Source organism: Aedes aegypti, chromosome 2, assembly GCF_002204515.2.
Source record: "Aedes aegypti strain LVP_AGWG chromosome 2, AaegL5.0 Primary Assembly, whole genome shotgun sequence".
Taxonomy (NCBI): domain Eukaryota; kingdom Metazoa; phylum Arthropoda; class Insecta; order Diptera; family Culicidae; genus Aedes; species Aedes aegypti.
The window spans coordinates 314,311,141-314,330,899 of NC_035108.1; the positions used below are offsets into that span (position 1 = coordinate 314,311,141).

Below are 19,759 nucleotides of genomic sequence, written 5' to 3' on the forward strand. Positions count from 1 at the left end.
ATTTTGTTTTCCGTGTCCCTTACGAAATGTCAGATAGGAACAACCCCAGTGGTCGAACTAAAACCCCTGTGGTGTTTTTGTCGACTAAGCGAACGTCAAACATGATCAAAAGTGTCAAGGTTCATTTATGAACCAAATTTTTAAATTAAAGTTTAAACATGTTATAGCCATTATTTGAGCGGGAAAAAATGCTAAAGTAGTTACAATAACATGCTTTTTCGTGTTATTAAATAAAAACAAGATTTCATTAAAAATTTTAGGACCCAATTATTAGATAGACCCTTTTTTAGATGATTCGCTAGAGTTCTTCCTTTTATGGCACCTGGCAACAATGCCTTTGACAGCTGATTTCGCGCTAGTCCGACAAAAATCCCCAAGCTTACAAACACAACCACGGGATCAAATTTTTGAATTCGCAACCACCGAAAATAAAAGCGATTTCGAATCTCACTCGCACTCACAGAAACTGTGGTTGTAAAACTGTCAACAAACGCAAAGGTAAAAGCAAAAAGTATTCCTCTCTCATTTCCTCCAGTCAACATCAAGGTTTGTCGGAATAACGTTCGTTTCACTTGCCGGTGGTTGTCTCGTCTTGCGCCGAATCCTTTATTCGTCCGCGCATTCAAACGGTTCTTGAACTCCTTCGGGCAAGGAAGTGCTCTGTGACCAGTTTTTGTTGTCCTTGCGTGTCCTTTCAATTGGAAAACGGTTGAAGTTGTAATTCGTTTTATATTATTGAGCTTTTACCATTTGGTGCCTTTGTTTTACTGAATAAGCTTACAAAGCAACATAATTAAGTGTTTTAGATAATTTTTGTCAATATTTTGGATCGCATCTTGAATCCCATACGGTAAGTGAAAATGGCAGTTGAGGTTATTTTCGAACGAGACAATGGACGATATGGAATCATTAATACTCATGATCTTTACAGAAATGAATACGGAAAATGCAGGAGCACCCAACAGCCGTTTGGCATCCTACAAACATGGAGTCAAAAGCAATGCGGTAAGTTGGTTTAAGTTAATAGCTCCTAGTTCAGGGTTGGTAGCCGGTCCCTTTTTAGGGACTATTTCTATTTCAATGCAAGTCTCTGTTTTGTGGGCTTTGTGGCCTTGCGGCTAGTGTCGTCCCGTTTTAGGAGTTGTGGGCTTGAGACCCGCTGCAGCCATTAAAACTTTTCGATAGGAATGTTTCTCGGCAGTGCCACTGGAGAATGCTTTTCCGTTGTCTAGTGTTAAGTTACAGTCTGTACAGCTAAATGGTTGAAGAATGGTGTCCGTGCTGTTTAATGGTAGGTCTCTAAAGTATCTTTATGACCCAAGGGTTTCTAAGGCGGCATCCACAAATTACGTAACGCTCGAAGGGGGGGAGGGGGTAGGCTCGAGCGTTACGACTCATACAAAATTTAAAAAAAAAATCCATACAAAAAGCGTTACGGAGGGGTCGAAAATTTCCAATATTAGCGTTACGTAATAAATGGATGCCGCCTAATGTCACTTTTTTCCTTTTCCTTGCAATGAATTCGGATAAATTTAATTTTATTGACTCTTTTTTATGGGGTAATTCATCCCGAGCTGGTTCATCGCCGTGAATTCAGATTGAAAACACCTAACCAGGAATTTCTACAAGGATTAATCTGAAAATTATTCAGAATTATATTCTAGGATTTTTTCAAAGATTTTCCTATTTCAACAGGAGCAGTTTCAAGAAAATTCCCAAGGGTTTATCCCAGATTTTTTCGAAGAAGATTGTTAGGGTTTTTCATGAATTCTTACAAGAATCCCTCAAGAGTTTCCTACCTTTATTTTTTATGTTACTTCTCCATCTATTTTCATATGAACATCCTTGTGAATTTATATAGGGCGATCTTAGGAATTGCTTCAAAATTCTTCCTTAAAACATGCCTGGAAATCTATTGAAAACTCTTCCACGAACTCTAATAAATTTCACCGTAATCTCAACAGTTGAACAGTTCGGTGAAACAAAACACCGTAATTCCGTCGAAATTTTACAGATTCATCCGGTGAATATTTACCAAATACTGTGAGAATTTACCCTACTGTGAACGTACCTTATTTGACGCGGGTCCAAACTTGACGCATTTTCTAATTAATTTTATCATAAATTATTTCTAGTTCAGACTAGCACTCGAAAATGTATTGTTTAACCCTTCAGTCGTCGCGCGGTTTGCCACCGTCAGAACCACCACGCTGATGCTGTGTACGATAAGCGAAGTTTTTTCACAACTGTTGTACAAAATACAACAGCGCGACGACTGGAGTGTTAATCTTCATTCACATGTTATTGAAGGATTCCAATTAAAAAAAGTTTATTTTTAAATAATAATTTGCAAAAAAAAAATAAAATTTATTTGAAAATGCATCTGACAAGTGCGTTATTATTTTTTCATTCCTTAGTGAAGTGCTTAAAATTGTTGATAAATTTTCGTAAAAATATTGTGCTGTTTTACAGCAATATCATCAACAACAGTCAGTAATATTCTCTTATTCATGAATTGACGTCGAAATGTTTCTATTTTTGTTTGGAAATCTTGTGCGTCAAGTTAGGCACCCAATGTTCCTTATTATTTGCTATTTTGTTCAGCATGTTTTGTTGGATCGAAAATAGGAAAAGAAATATTTACGGTGCTTGCATTCGAAAAAATCTGTCCGCGAAACAACCCAAAGCTTTAGTAACGTTTTAAGGGAGAGGAGGGGGTTCAGGGAAACGCAACGATTCATACAAAATATTCGCACTTTTCATACATAAAATGTGGCCAAGGTAGAGAGGGGTTAAAAATGGTAAAATACAGCGCGGTTTATGGACGTCCCCTAATGTTTCAAGGAAGCTTCAATAAATCACGTTAGGAGGTGAGGTGTTGGTTCAAAGGTTGGTATAGTAAAATGTATACAATAGGGGGTGCCCATAAGATAGGTATCACAAAAACATACAATTTTCTACAACAACCTCGCCCATCTGCCCTTTGTCAAACTTTTTATATGGAACCTTCAAAAATTAACCGCGTCAAGTATGGTACGTCCACGGTACTCCGTTTATTTATTTTACCGAACTGTTCAGCTGTTGGAATCCGTAAAATAATTTATATTGTATTAGGCTGATACAAATATTAATTTTCTTTTATGTCACCCCCCCCCCCCCCCTTCGAAAATCCGAAAATTTTCAAGGGGACAAAAAAAAAGATTCATCATTTTTTTGACATCAGTTAGGTTTTTTCAATTTTTAAAGTAAAAAACAAGTAAAATAATGATCCAGAAAACGTTTGAAAAAAGTTTAACAATTGTCGTAAAAAAAAAAATTTCGAAAAAATAACTTTTTTTCATTTTTATTTTTTTTTGTTCCTTATTTATTTTTATCCCCCCACCCCCCCTCGTACCTTCCAAGTGGCCTCGGACATAAAAGAAATTAAATATTTGTATCAGCCTTATAAATATTTGATAATGTGGGTAACTTTCACAGTGTGGGACACACAGTATACTTCTGGTAATCAGTTAAGCAAAAAATGCTAAAACAAACAGCATTATGAATTTCCATGTCAGAGCTATTTTCGTTGAAATCGAGAACATTTGAATATTGAAAATTGAAGAGATTATCGTATTTTGAAAATGCTTACATACAATCTATTCGATGGTGTTATAAAGAGTTCGTCACATATCCTTGACAGCCTAGTTGTAATTGTAATTGTAATTGTAATTGCTCAATCCACACCCTGGCAGACAATTATCCGCCAATCTAGACACGGGCTGGGTGAGGACCTACCAAGCCTCCCCCGTTAACATGTCCTATACCGTTTAGCACACCGGGTTCTTCCACAAGCAGGCGCCGGAATTAAAGCGGTCCCACAAGTTTCAGATACATTAAATAGATATAGTCCCTCTGTCACTAAACCGAATAGCGCCCTCCACCTCATCACCAGCACTGCCCATCCCGCACACCAAACAAAATGTCGGAAGTGGCGTGCCGTGTAGCACATCAGATGTTCTACAGAGCACACCACCTCCGACACCATGCTCAACGTACAGCAAAGACAGCGCTAATAAAAGCGGAATGCGCCATTCGATTCAGTACCAGATAAGGGTATGCGAAATACCGAATGATTCCGCCAAATACGCTTCGAAACGAAATTCCGCGGAATTCCACGGAACTCGCACAGGCGAAATTTGTATTTTGCTATTTCGTTTCGTTTCGTCAAATTGTTAAAATATTTCCACGGAAAATTGAAAACCAACGGAATAAAACGGAATTTCGCGAAATTCGAGTTTAATTTCGAACGAAAAAAAGGCAAAGCGTTCGCTTCTACTCCTGCTACTGTCAAAAATGGGTCCGTATTACGCAGGCAATGGACATGCCCTATATCAACTGCAGCGATTTGCAGTAGACAGGATGTCCCGGGCCCGATCTATCTGACAAGCCAATCGAGCCCTCTGTCACCATAGAAGATGGTGTCTCCATCATGTCGATAGCCTGGTATTACGGATCAAATCGACTCATATCATGGATCAAAACACTATTACAGCAAATTATCTGCGAGGCAAACGAATGGTGTGCTAGTGAATGCATAAGTTTTGGCGTTTCTTTAGGAATCGTCTTATCTTAGATTCATAACTGGTCGGTGTTCAGACAGACTGAACCAAGTGTTTTTTCATGGTTCCAGAAAAACGTTCCCCAGGCATGCGAAATATCCAAATATTTGTGTTATTTGCTGTAAAAATGGAACTTATCTATTTGATGATACATCTGTATAAAAATAGCATAGGAAAAATCACATTTGATTGAGTCCTTAACGTATCTTTAGAACGCCAAAATATCATCTAGTCCGGTCTGTCTGAACACCGACCAACTTTAGTATGGGTTTCAATGCCCCACAAATATGAATGAACGCTTCTAGGCATATGTATGACATTTTATATCCTACGAATGGAACAAAAGTGTTTAAGCATGTTATTATTGATTGCGATGCTGTATAGATTTATGGTTCGCGTAGGTAAATCAGGTTCTGCGTAATTGCTACTCTATTTGATGAGATATTCCCCGTTTAATCCAACTTTGATCCATATCTGTGTGCTATCCATAACTGTTGGATGACTGTAGTATTGACTGGTCCGCAGGATGTGATAAACTGCACTGCCGTTGTAAAGTTTCCAAAAACGCCCATTTGCCCTAAATTCCTCGCGGCGAATAGCCCAGGAAAGGAACAACTGCATTTGATGAACTACCGCAATGTTATCTTCCATAAGAATGAAGAAAGCAAAACCATGGTTTCCTCCGGGAAACATCGCGTGTCCTGTTGAGCAAATCCGTTAATATATCGCAAAAACTGTTTGTACAAAAATGTAAAAAAGCTGCGGAGCGTGAGTCCCTGATGTTCTGGATTTGCTCAGTTGGTGCAGATTATTGATGCGCGCATTAGTTCTCTCTCTTGCTTTCCCGCTATGACGTCACTTTTAACACAGCATAAGAGCAGCTCTCCCAAATCAACGCGATTTTTTCCGCGATGGCTACAAAAAATCGCCATGATTTCGTTGTTGTGTCATAAAACTCTACATGTAGCAGCGAAATGACAGCGATTGTTTGTCGCTGTCGCCGTAAAAAATCGCGTTGATTTGGGTGATCCAAACCAACATCACGGGCAGGTAGATAATGATCCTTTCTTCCCCATATCGTTGTTAAATAGCAATAAAATCCATTCAAATGCTCAGAAACAACGAGCTACACACATGGTTACCAATGGCTTTTAGGGCGAGAACAGAAGTTATGCGAGAAGTGTTCAGCTTGAACCGCTGTCGGGTTCGTTAGATTTGTGCTCTTGAAATTCTGAGGTACCGTAATTTCGGGTGAAATTGATCATTTTTCACGTTTTTTCTAGTCTGTTTTCTATAATGTTAACAAAGCCAAACAACTAAATGCAGGAAAACAAGTACGAAGGTGAGCCTCATCGACTTATGTACCGAAATTTTCTAACAAATGTCATTTTAGAGTTAACAAATATCTCTAAAATAAAAAATCAGGGGATCTCATTTCGGGGTGAAATTGATCACTTGTGAATGCCATCATTGTTAGTTTTCAAAACAAATCTACATGATAAATTTGAGCTCCCTGAATCCGAATATGCTTGACAAATTCTTAACAATGCAATATTTATATAAATAACGAATATATAAATTCCAAGAATTACGCGGAAAACGCCTAAATGTATGCAATTTCCTAAGGAATTCAATGATATCTAACAGAAATTCAATTATTTCAACCATATGAGCTAATTGGTACGAGTTTAGAAGATGAAATCTGGTTTGGGGATATATCTCAAGCATCCTCACAAACTTTCAGGTTTATACCATGTTCAAATCCTTGCTTAGAAATAGAAGTTCTGAGGTGTTTGTTAATACTGCACCGTGCACGATTTTAAAATTTTACATTATTTTCATAGTACCGTAATCCGGGGTAACATTGATCATATTTTTGAATATTTCTTAAATATTTCGTTTGAAAATGAAAATGTTGCAAATTTTATATTTTTTAAACAAGTACTGCCACCCATAGCTCGTGACTATATACTGCATTTTGTTTTTTGAAAGATTTAAGCATGTTTAAAAAATGTTTTAAGTGATTTTTTTATTTAGCTGATATGGGGTAACATTGATCACCTGTGTAAACAATGTTTGGTAATATTGAAAATGTCATTACTTACTTAAATCATGGCCCCCGAAGCCGAATATGAAGGCCAAACGCTTACAAGTCATTTATTTTTTGAGTTATCTTAAAATTTAAAACACCTCGAACCACGGAATAAGCCTAAAGGTAGGCAATTTCCTAAGGGAATTCTATATTCTTTACAGTAATTCGTTAATGTTGCCTAATTGAGCATACTTATGAAAGTTTTGACAACGGAATCGTTTTCGGCGATGCCTTTTTAGTAAGAACCGCATTTTCCTTGCTCATATCGTTTGCAGAACTTATGTGAGACATGAATCTTCGGTAGTATCATCCTTACCCATTGAAATCATTGTTTCGAAAACTTGTCAAATTTACGCATAATGTAAACGCAATTTTCGCAAAAATCCTCCCTTACATAAGTTTATGTATATAAGAAAGAGAAGCACCGTTCGTGATTTGGAAATGTTTCAATAAATGATGATACGGACTTTTTACGAGATGAGTCATTCCGATCAATGTTACCCCGCTGATCAATGATACCCCGGATTACGGTAATAAACATTCTTTAACGCAAAAAACTTCACAACACACAATTCGACAATAGTTACGACAAACAACGTTCATTTACTGCAGCTTACATTGATATTTGTGCTCCATTACGAATAAATAAAATCGTGTGATACGATGATCAATTTCACCCTTCTGATCAATTACACCCGATTTTACGGTATGCCTTCGATTTATATTCACCTTAAACAAGGAAGATGCATACATTATTTTTTATCGATAAGTGAATCTAGGTTTATTCACGCTGTACCACACCACCAACTCCTCTCTCCACTTATAACGTGACATAATTTCCTCACGACCCCCAATTAAAAAAAATGCGAATATTGATAATATATCATTACAAGTATTAGAAGCCAAATGCCGCAAAGCAAAATTGTTAACCTTTTCAATACCGACATCAAGTTTCAAAATTTTCTAGTTTCGCCATCTGTCGATCGATTTTGATGATTTATTCCGGGAAAAATCACAAATCAGTTATAAATTTGATTCATGCATTGCATCAAAATTGGTTCCGGATATAGATTCAAGTTTGGTGGGGTACCTAGGGTATTTCACAATGGAAAAGCGCAACTTCTTTTTCGATTTTCGACATCTAAATCCCGAGAAAAAAAAATGAGCCAAACATTAAATTTAGCTCATTGAAAGACGTATTGTCTGAACGAACATGGGTGAACTTGTCAGTCTTATTTGCGGTTCCTCTGTGCTATGAAGTCCAGGTTCAAAACTTTTTTTTCGAAATTTTCAAATATTTTTAAAATACTCTCGAGGCTCAAAATTTAGTGAAAATGTGATTTTGTAGTCAGTTTTAAACAAAGAATCTGAAAATGAGACAATATCAACAATCCTTAATTCTTCCAGAAATCGTCCAGAAATTCCTTCACAGATTTTGGAATAGGATCATTTCTCCAGTATTTGCTCTTCAAAATAATAGAAATACCTTCAGTATTTTCTACAAGGTTCACTCTAAAAGTTTGCTTTCGTCCAGATTTGATCCCTCTAAGAATTAATTCACAGTTTATGCAAGGCTTTTCCGGAAAATTTATTAGGAACTTCTAAATTAACCCCAACAGGCAATCCTGGTTAAGTTGCAGCCGCAATATCTCTTGGAGTTTATTACTTTTGCAGTTCTTTTAAATTTATCTTGATTGATTTCTTAGGTATGTGTTGATGGATGCTTTAAAATTTAATTAAATTCAATACTCCAGCAAATACTAAAGCAAATATTCCAGTTATGCCTCTTTTCTACTTATTTTTCTTCTTCTTTCTGGCGTTATGTTCTAACTGGGACAGAGTCTGCTTCTCAGTTTAGTGTTTTCATGATCACTTACCGACTTGTGTCCCCAATCTCATTCATTCATGCCACAAAGCATAAAGTACAGGAAAAAAAAAGGAAAACCATTATTCCATGTTTTATGGTATATATTAGCATAACATCACATCCACATGATTAAAAAAATTGTAAGGCATTTCTAAAAATCAAATTAACTTTGGGCTCCTCTCAATATTTTTGAGATTGTTTTAAATGTTTGTAACTGCTTTTCGACCCACTTCTTAGTTGCCCGTCATTCGTTTTGGCAACAATGATGCCTTTTCAGCTTGCCTTTTAAAGTGATATAACTAAGTCTTGATAGTTTATATCGACTTGAAAAACTATCACTGTACGCGCTAACATTTATAAAGTATTCTGATACTTTTTCAGCTGTGTCAGTTCAAAACCAACTGGTTTTCTTTGATTCGAAATCGTGTGATGAATCAGCAACAATCATCAACGACGCGTACAAATTTCAATGACGGCCTACTTCGCCTTAAATTAATGTCAGATATGTTGAAATGAAACCCTATAAAGTTATTAAGAAAATTTCAAACAAACAGAAAAGAGTCTTACCAAAACATGTAAGGATTCCGCTGAGCAACACTAAGGTTTCCATATGGTAGAGGATTTAAAAATACGTTTTTTATGCCTATGGTCAAATTTCCAGCTTTTGACAAGAAAAAAAACTTAAACGTGTATTCCGCGAAACAAATTCAAAAATTTCGTTTCGTTTCGAAAAATTCCGTGAGATATTTGATTTCGTATCGAGTTACACGAAACATTTTTAAATTTCGTTTCGTTTCGTCATTATCAGCGCAAGATATTCCGCGTATCGTTTCGTTTCGTATCGACATGGAAAAAATCCATATCGCATACCCTTAGTACCAGAGGGACTATAAATGTAACGAAGAGGAAATGAAAAGATAGTAGAAATGGTTTGGCTGTTGGATTGCTGGAACGAGAAGAAAGAAATAAAGTTATTACGTTAAAATGTGATTTTTATAGTTGAATAAATGTATCGATAGTTTCTCATCTGTTTCTTTTCCGTATCGTAGTTCCGTCGATTCTATCCACCTCGAGTTTTGTCGACTCCGCTCGGGCAATGAGAACCGTGATGAAATGAAAAATATAAAAATATGAGCATTAGTGTTTATCTATTATTTAATGTGGTTCTCATTTGCTTTCAAATACCTAAGTAACATGTGAACTCTGCCTCTATTAGAAAATTCTAATAAATCATAATTTATTCTCCTCCACTTTCCCTAACACAAAGTATTCCTATTTAATAAGACAAGTGCAAAAGCACAAATAAAAGTGTGAGACCGCATCGAATCATGTTGATGCCCTCAGAGCACTCATTCTTCGATTTGCGAAATATGAGTCCGCTGAAAACACCGACCCGACTCGACGCAATCGCGCACCTCTACCGGCACCTCCGCACATGTAAAAACTTCTGCGATAATCCTGTGGTGTGAAAGAAATGCGCAATATTATTTTGATTTCAATCCTAACTTCATGACCCGTAGGCTCTACGCGTATGATTGTTCATTATTTAGGCTAAATATACCTGTTTATACCTGTACATCAGAAAAAAAAAAACGAAAAACGACTACGAATATCTTGCAGCGTAAAGTTTAAGTGATCAAATATTCATCCTCTCTTCGACCCTGCACTATAATAACCTCCTAATATAACGCCGAGCTAAAGATTCTTTCTAGCGTTACACAATCTGAACAAGAAACCATTTTCAAATACTTCCATAATTTATGCGAAGCAAAACAGATTCCACTTTCTACGTAATGTAACCCAGCATAAACAACTGCCCAACTCTCCAGACCAACGCCCTCCAAGATCCAAGGTGCTGCTGCCTTACGTTCAAAACTTCTTTCCTCAAAGTCTGTCTATCAATTCCGAACTCTATTGCATACTACAATACCAATCAGACCCTATTCCTGACAAGACACAGAGTCACAACCCCAATGTGATGGATTTACCCACAACCTTGTCATAACCCCTCTTACGTTTCGCTATCCTCGGAAGTCACCCATATTGATGCTTGGCAAAAATATCAGTATTCAATCCACAAATCCCAGATTACACCACATTACGTTGGTCCGTTTGGCGTCGCCGGTGGATACCTGTTCTGACATTCTTTTCTTTCAAACCCCATTTCAAGCCTGTCCCCCCACTTTATCAATAAGAATGTTGACGAATCACGATAATCTGAAGATCGTGACCAGAACGGAGGTAGGATTTATCACTAGGGACCAACCACCACCGTCACATATCCTTGACAGCCTAGTTGTAGTAGAATTTGAATTCAGTCTCAAATCACTTAACAAAAGGAATAAAAAATAGGAGCCGCTTTTGTAATCAAAGTAGAAAATTTCCATAAAACCTATTCCAGGATGTCGACAACCTGGGAAACCTGGAAAGTCAGATAATGTAATTGCTGATCTGGCAGGGGAATTTAACTAGATGTCAGGGAAAAGTAATTAATATATTGCAACATCAAATGAGTTGATTGTCTGCAATGTAATCGATTAGGTCAAGCGCTCCAGATCAACGCATTGCCTAATTTCGCACGTTTTGCTCAAAATCTTGAGAAAATGTAGTAAAACTTGTAAAACGATATAAAGAGAAAAACAAAAGAGGTTTCTTGTATTTAGGTGAAGAAAATCAAACTGTGTCTCAAATTTTCAAGAGCTTTTAAATTTAAGGTGTGAGGTTCTGAAAAGTATATACCTATATATATTTTTTAATTACCTGAATATTGTTGGTTTTATTTTTTTTTAAATATTGCTGATTTAGGATCATTATTTTAAATTGTATCAGGAGTTTTGTTCCTTCTTTATTATTATTATTATTGTTTTAAGAATATACTCAGGAAATCCTTCCGAAATTCTGGGGCTGCATCATGAAGTTTCTTCCTGAATAATAATTCGAAAGAAATTGTTTTTGGTAATTTAGAAAATCCATAGAAAGAAGAAATTCTAGAAATTTAGCTTGAAGAAATGCATTAAAATTTTGTGAAAGTATTCATAGAAGATCTTGAAGAGCTCCTTAGAGCATTGCTGGAGGCACGGAAAACCCATATTTGAGTATTTTTAATCTACTTTTGAGTTATTTTGCTCCCCTTATTTCATTCGCACCTTATATTGTTGTCAGAGAACGAAGAGCAAAACAACCCAAAAACCGCACCTTTGTACGTTTTTGTAGGTATTTTTTTGCATGGCTGCAAATGGAAACAACTTCTACCTCATCAACTCAAAATAAGGTTAACGCACGAACGCTTCGAATGGACCTATAGGCCTTTTCATATGACAGGTCCGCCTATGCATTTGTTTACATCGGTAGAAGACCGGTGCATACACGAGGCTGTCATTTTCATAGAAGAACTGTCAAAGAGCTTCCCGATCAGCTGTTTTGGAACGTCATGTGAATAGGCCTATGCACGAGTTCATTATCTGACGTTTTAGCAGTGCCGTGTTATTTATGTGACCATGGAAACCAGAGAATTCCACCAGCACCGCTCAAACGTCAAATTAGTGAACTCGTGCACCGGTTCATTGAGTGGAATGAACTCACTTTTGAGTAAGTCCGCGAAGTCCGCAGCTGAGACGGGACTCGCAAAGACGGTCTTCTTTTTCTGTGATTGCTGAGTTTTTTCTTATTCCACTTTGTGTATATTCCAATCATGCGCAAGTCGTTCAAACTCTCAGCAAAAAATGATTGCGTTTGAATCACACCAAATCATAAATAGCCTTTTGAGTGAAATTCCATGCCGAAGACGCCATCCTTCTGTATGGTCAGGACCCTGAAATATCTGCAAAACAAAAGTAAAACTTCTATGCCCACTAGTGCCACCCTGGGAGGGAGGCACAGATACTACGCACGAAATACAGAACAACGTTTGTTTGAACTGCAAGATAACTTCAGCTTGTCAACAACAATCAAGGCAGGCTTGTGGAAAATCGCTAGTTTTCTTTTGTTGTGTACTTTCGATCTTTCCCGACAAACATGGAAAAAGGGCCACAGTTTTCTATGCACTAACTATACATTTTCATTGGAAAAAGTAAAACGATCATTTTTCAAAGCTTTATATTCAATCAGATTGAAAAGTGCTAACGTGACTTTACTTGCATTATGTGCATGAATTCTCGCATAACTTCTGATCTCGCCCTAAAAGCCATTGCACATTGGACCGAATCGACAATTTAGCCGGAAAAAAGTTTTATCTCTGTTCTCGTCGATTTTAGACGTTCGATGTCTTCAGAGAAGTTATTCGTAATTTAGTTTTGCATCATTTAAGGAAAATTTAAATAGGGTGGCCCATATTTAAGCTAAAATTTCGACTCAAACTTTTTTGTTTGATAAAATTTGTGGCTGCGATCTTCTGCAAACTTTTAGAAAATGTTATTTTGAGCAACTTTGTCGAAGACACTTTTGATCTAACTCTTCATTTAAGCTAAGTAAATTGATTTTGAAAGTTTTAACATAGGGTGGACCCAAAAAATCAGTAATTTTGATCTAACTTTTTTGTTTTCAGTTTTACGTGAATGTGGTCTTCAGAAGAGTTGCAGAAGAAGTAAAGATACACATTTTTGCTGAACATCGCAAGTTTGTAATTTATGTGATTTTGAAGTTATGAGCAAATTTAAGTTAAAAACTCTGAAATCTTTAGATGCCCATAACTCATGGAGTTGGTTCGATACAATTTTTCTTTTAGTGGCATTCGAAAGGCCATACAATAGGCAACTTTTGCTGCAAAAACTGTGAGAACGTATTTTTTGTAAATTTAGAAAATTCACTTCAAAAATACACTTAAAAAACTAGAAATTGGCTTGTAACTCACAAGATTTTAAAGTTAACGGCGTGCAATCTTCAGCAAAGTTGAAGAATTTCATTAGATTTACAAATTTCCCATACACCAATTTTTAGAGAAATGTGAATCAAAATATGTAGAAATGGTGATACGATTCAGATGTAGGTCACCTTATATTAATTACTATAAAACATTCAGTTAGTATATCAGCAGTCGCTTCCATATACTTGCTGTTGTAAACTTTGTATGGTATTATGTATTTATTATTATTTTATCAGTACTCAGTGATATAATTCACGTATAATTCAAAATGTAAAATGATGCCAATGCAATATAAGAAACTTTAACTATTTCGTCATTGTGACTGCTATTATTGTAACTGAATACATACAATAGTGTCCTGGGATACAGAACTGTGGAAATGGTGGAATAATCTAACATTATTGAAGAAGACAAAGTAATCAAAAAGTGTGCAGGTTTGGAAAATCATTGATAAAATAAAAGTACAATTATATTGCTACTACTTGAATAATTTTGTATTAACTAATAGTAAAATGTATTATAAGTTCAACATATTTTTGTTTAACATTTCTCTTAAAATTGGTGTATGGGAAAGTTATAGATCTAGTTAAATTCTACAACTTTGCTGAATACAGTGAATCTTGTGAGTTACAAGCAAATTTCGAGTTTTTTAAGTATATTTTTGAAGTGAATTTTCTCAACTTACAAGAAATACGTTCTCACAGTTTTTGCAGCAAAAGTTGCCTATTGTATGGCCTTTCTAATGCCACTTAAAGAAAAATTTTATCGAACCAACTCCGTGAGATTTCATAGTTTTTCACTTAAATTTGCATATAACTTCAACATCACAAGAATTACAAACTTGCGATGTTCAGCAAAAATGTGTATCTTTACTTTCTCTGCAACTCTTCTGAAGAACACATTCACGTAAAACTGAAAACTGATTTTTTGGGTCCACCCTATGTTAAAACTTTCAAAATCAATTTACTTAGCTTAAATGAAGAGTTAGATCAAAAGTGTCTTCGACAAAGTTGTTCAAAATAACATTTTCTAAAAGTTTGCAGAAGAGCGCAGCCACAAATTTAATCAAACAAAAAAGTTTGAGTCAAAATTTTAGCTTAAATAAGGGCCACCCTATTTAACTTTTTCCTTAAAAGATTCAAAACTCAATTACGAATAACTTCTCTGAAGACATCGAACGTCTAAAATCGACGAGAACAGAGATAACACTTTTTTCCGGCTAAATTGTCGATTCGGTCCAATGTGCATTGATAACCATGTGTGTAGCTCATTATTTTTGAGCATTTAAATGGAATCACATGTTGTTTTACAACGGTATGGTGAAGAAAGGATCATTCTCTACACGCCAGTGATGTTGGTTTGGATGCTGATTCATTCATTTGCTCAGAAACAACGAGCTACACACGTGGTTACCAATGGCTTTTAGGGCGTTATCTCAGATCATGCGAGAATTGATTTTCATTCGATTTTTGTCACTTTTGATGAAATGCGAAAATGTGTTTTAATCAGTTACGCGCTTTTTCCATGTTAGTCCAATGTTTGAGATCTGGGCTCACAGTGACAGTTCGTGACAGCGGAATCCCGGCTCACTATGACGTACAGAAATTTTGTATTGGTTTCTCCCTCCCAGGTGCCACCTAGCGGTCAAATTCCGAATTAAATGAGGGACCATCAGATAGCGACTTCCACTTCCATGAACATTTGTAAATTTTACCGCAAAAAAATCCATGAATATTTGTAAATTTTACCGCATCATAAAGGGTCATACTGTAAATAAAAACTGTCGAGTATTATTCTTAAGAAGATTCCTGAGCAATACATTTTGTTTTGGTGTCGATTGATATCTTTGTTGGAAAATGATAGCTTATAAATCACAACTGTTGTACAAAGTACAGCGCGACAGCCCGAAGGTTAAAAAATCACTAGATGAGCACTCCAGGTTAGTCAATTAGTTTTTTTTTAAATAATATTTGAAATAATCCCTGAAACAATAATCTTGGTAGAGTATTTGGAATAATTTTAAAAAAGGGATGGTCTCTCATTGGTTCCTGTACGGTCTCTTATTTCAAACCTAAGGTATCTAAAGTTCCTATTTTAAAGGCAATTAGTCGTTACCAGCCCTGTAAGTGCTATAAAAGCTAGTTTCTTGTGCATTTTTGATTTCATTCGGATTATCCACATTCTAATGTATCTGTTTCTCAACTCGCAGGAACTCCGCCAACGTCGTCACGAGGTTACTGTCGAACTGCGCAAGAACAAAAAGGAAGACCAGCTCTTCAAACGTCGGAACATCACCAGCGAGGAACCAACCGTCACCTCCCCACTGCAGGAAAGCAATGCCCAAAGTCCGGTTGCGCTCAAGTTCGAGGAAATACTCGCCTATGTCAATAGCGGTAATGCACAGAAAGAATTTGTCGCCATCCAAACGGCCAGAAAAATGCTGAGCCGAGAGAAAAATCCCCCCATTGACAAGATGATCGGTCTGGGACTGGTGCCGATTTGTGTGAAGTTCCTGGAATGTTTCGATCGGGTAGATCTTCAGTTTGAGGCAGCTTGGGCACTGACCAACATCGCCTCCGGCACTACGGAACAAACCAAGGCCGTGATCGATGCTGGTGCTGTTCCGAAATTCATCGCTCTGCTTAGTTCTCCCTCGAACAACGTTGCCGAGCAGGCGGTTTGGGCTCTGGGTAACATTGCCGGAGATGGCTCCAAGGCTCGTGATATCGTGCTGAACTTTAACAGCGTAGAATCGATCATCTATCTGGTTCAGAACACCAATACTCAGCTATCGTTCTTGCGGAACATAGTTTGGTTGATGTCTAACTTGTGCCGCAATAAGAACCCGCCTCCACCTTTCAACCGAGTTGAACCGATGATTCCGATTCTATCCAAACTATTGGACCACGAGGATTCACAAGTGCTTGCCGATGCATGCTGGGCGTTGTCCTACGTGACGGATGACGATGCCGTTAAGATTGAATCCGTAGTTGCTTCCGGAGCAGTGCCTCGGCTAGTGCGATTATTGGGATGTGAAAATCCGGCCATTATTACTCCAGCCCTAAGAAGCGTTGGCAACATCGTCACAGGGAGCGACACCCAGACGGATGCTGTCCTTGCCGCGGGGGCCTTACCTTTCCTAGGGAAGCTATTGCGCAATAGCAAAAACAGTATCGTCAAAGAGGCAGCTTGGACCATATCCAACATAACCGCCGGGAACCAACAGCAGATAGCGCAGGTCTTCGATTCCGGCATCTTCCATTTGCTGATCGAGGTGCTCATCAAGGGTGATTTCAAGTCCCAAAAAGAGGCGGCATGGGCGATAACCAACACAACCACCGGAGGATCTACGGAACAGATTATCCACTTGGTGGAAAAGTATCCCATTATGAAGCCGTATTGCGATCTGTTGGAGGCCAAGGACAGTCGAACGGTGCGAGTAGTTCTAAGTGGAATTTCCAACATTTTCCAATTCGCCGAGAAAATCGGTGGAACTGAGAACCTTTGCACGCTCTTCGAGGAAATCGGTGCCCTGGATAAACTGGAAGCATTGCAGAACCATGAAAACGAAGAAGTGTACAAGAAGGCTTTCCAACTGATCGAATCCTACTTCACCGATGCGGTACATAAATTAACAATTCATAACAATTGCTCTTGTATAATAATTATTTTTCTTTCCAATCTCTACAGGAGGATGTTAACCCCGAGTGTGCACCCAAGGAAAAGGACGGAGCTCTAGAGTTTAATCCCTCCGCACAACAGAATGGGGAAAAGTTTACGTTCTAGAAATCCACCATTCTCCATTGGTTTCGCATCACAAATCCACCCTCGAGTATGCATCTCATCGTTAAGCAAAAGTGAGATTAAGACTGGAAATTTATACTCCTGTTGTCCTGTTTTGTTCTTCCGTTCTCTTCTGGCCATTTCCCACCCCATCAATCGGTTGTAATTATCCCGCGTCGCATGAAAAATATTCATTCCCATTGTCACTGCCTACGGTATTCAATATTGCTTTCCAATGCGTAGCACTTGTTGTATACGTTCTTTATGTGGTAAATAAATAGTTAGCTTTACATTGTAAAATCCCTACGTGTTTTGTTCGTTTTATTTTTTATAATATCAATCCTTGATAACCTCAATTTAGTAGACCCTTGATTTTATACAAATTTTACCTCGAACCAAGAACGGGAAGAGCACGTGATACACACACGTCAATCGACGCTCCATTAATTTACTTGTTTACGTGTTTATTAAATTGATCATTCTTAGAATTAATTAATACATAAGATGATATTATTTGTTTCATAAGAGCTCAATTTTAGTTATTTTTTCATAAAAAAAATAAACCATTGTGTCTTTATGTAGGATATCTTTTAGTAAAGGGCCACTATTTGACTACCTCATGTGACGAGGATCAAAATGCTATTGCGCATTTAATAAATTATTCAGTTATTGCGATTCCCAGACAACCAGAAGTCGCATAACAGTATACGAACAAAGTCGTTCATTTATACAAAATGCATCACTCCCGCACTACATGGTAGATAAAATCGTATGACCGATAATTTTCATCGCATAAAACGCTATTTTATGAGTTCATATGTACATTCCATTTCGTCCCGTATACTTGTACAAAGTAAGTCGGATCAATTCGTAACAGCTGTCAAATAAACTTTGTTATCATAAATTAAGTCGCATAAGAGTACAAAATAATTCGCAAGAAAATCTGCACACTCGCATTACATGTTATGTTTCATCATATAAAATATGCACGTATATCGCCTCCACTTTTGTACGTATAAGGCCATTTCGCGACATCTTATACGTGAAACTTTGCACATATAAGCATCGCATAACGCAAAATGTGATTTGGTTATATGTACATTCTGGTTGTCTGGGTTATTTTCCAAGGCTCACAAAAATTTACCCGAAATGCGTAGGGGGAGTCCTCTATGGCCGGACAGTTAGAATTTTCCAAAAACGAATAATAATATTGAGATTTTAGTATTCCAGGATTATACCAAAACTCATGTTTGCAGTGTATACAAACTACCGTGGACGTACCATATTTGACGCGGTTAAGAAAATTCTAAATTCAAACACTTGTCAAATCGTCTAAATCTATTCGATTTTGTTGAAATTTGAATCTATACTAGCTCAACTATTATAGAATTAGGGAAAAATCAGTAAAAAAATATTAAACGATTTTTTCTTCATGTTTGATTGACTTTTTGTGGAACACATTAGGTTCCTTAATTGACGCATCAATTCCTCAATGTGCCTAATTTGACGCATTATGTTCCTTATTTGACGCACTTACAAATAATTGCTAAAGTTTAAAATATACAACAGTTTCAGTATTCAATAGTTCAATTAATTGAAAAAAAGCGTTTTAGAGAGGACATAAAAGTTAGAACCTTTGGAAAAAGTTTTGAATGACGTCATCCGGTAGTCACTTTAGCTATGTGTTTAGTTAGTGTAGAAAGTAAAACCGGCGATTGAGTTCAATCCATAGTTAAGCATTATTGTTTAGTTTAATGTATCTTCGTCGTGATATTAAACAAGGGAAAGATTTGAAAACTATGTTGCGCTGGAACGGGGAAGGTAGTTGCTAAAATAAGGACAAATTGGTCAAAAACTAGAACGAAAACAATCGGTTCCAAAAATGGCCGTTTGATAATCTTCGTTACTTATAACACGTGAACTACGCCTACTTGTCCCATGTTCTATGTCACCCTTATGGACCGCGGGACAAATATGCGTAGAACCAACGGCAGTATGGGCCTCGAAATAGATCGAGAACCATATATGGGTCATACATTGAGTACGTCATGTTATTAGGGGTAAGGAGGTGTTCTGCAAGATGTGACGAATCATACAAGTTTTTTGAAGGCTCCATATAAAAAGTGTGAAGTAGGGCGAATGGGCGGGGTTTTTGTAGAAAATGGTATGTTTTTGTGACACGTATCTCATGGACACACCCCCTATTGTATAAATTATACGAAACAAATCATTGAAGCTACACCTCACCTCCTGACGCATTTATTGAAGCTTCCTTGAAACATTAGGGGACGTCCATAAACCGCGATAAATTGTACAATTTTCAACCCCTCTCAACCTTGGCCACATTTATTTTATGAAAAGTGCGAATATTTTGTATGAATCGTTGCGTTTCCTTGAACCTCCTCCTCTTCCTAAAAACGTGACGTAATCTATGGATGACCCTTTACATCCGATTACATAAAGCCTCGGATTGTTCTGCGGACGGATTTTTTGAATGCAAGCACCATAAATATTTATTTTCCTATTTTCGATTCAACAAAACATGCTGAACAAAA

At 37.1% G+C, this 19,759-nt stretch overlaps 1 protein-coding gene and 1 long non-coding RNA gene across 2 annotated transcripts; one reads left to right on the plus strand and one right to left on the minus strand.

The window, feature by feature from the left end:
* The first annotated feature begins 587 nt into the window (after nt 1–587).
* On the plus strand, nt 588–17,510 carry LOC5577048 (importin subunit alpha). Its single transcript, XM_001663095.2, has 4 exons — nt 588–850; nt 932–1,005; nt 15,631–17,043; nt 17,112–17,510. Exons 2-4 carry the CDS (start codon nt 934–936, stop codon nt 17,205–17,207), a joined length of 1,581 nt encoding a protein of 526 aa, XP_001663145.1. The 5' UTR covers nt 588–850; nt 932–933; the 3' UTR covers nt 17,208–17,510.
* Nucleotides 8,345–18,619, minus strand: LOC110676727. Its single transcript, XR_002500658.1, has 3 exons — nt 18,472–18,619; nt 13,607–13,609; nt 8,345–8,358 (listed from the first exon to the last, which is right to left on the minus strand). It is a non-coding gene; the product is annotated as an uncharacterized LOC110676727 (long non-coding RNA).
* Between the last annotated feature and the right edge of the window lie 1,140 nt (nt 18,620–19,759).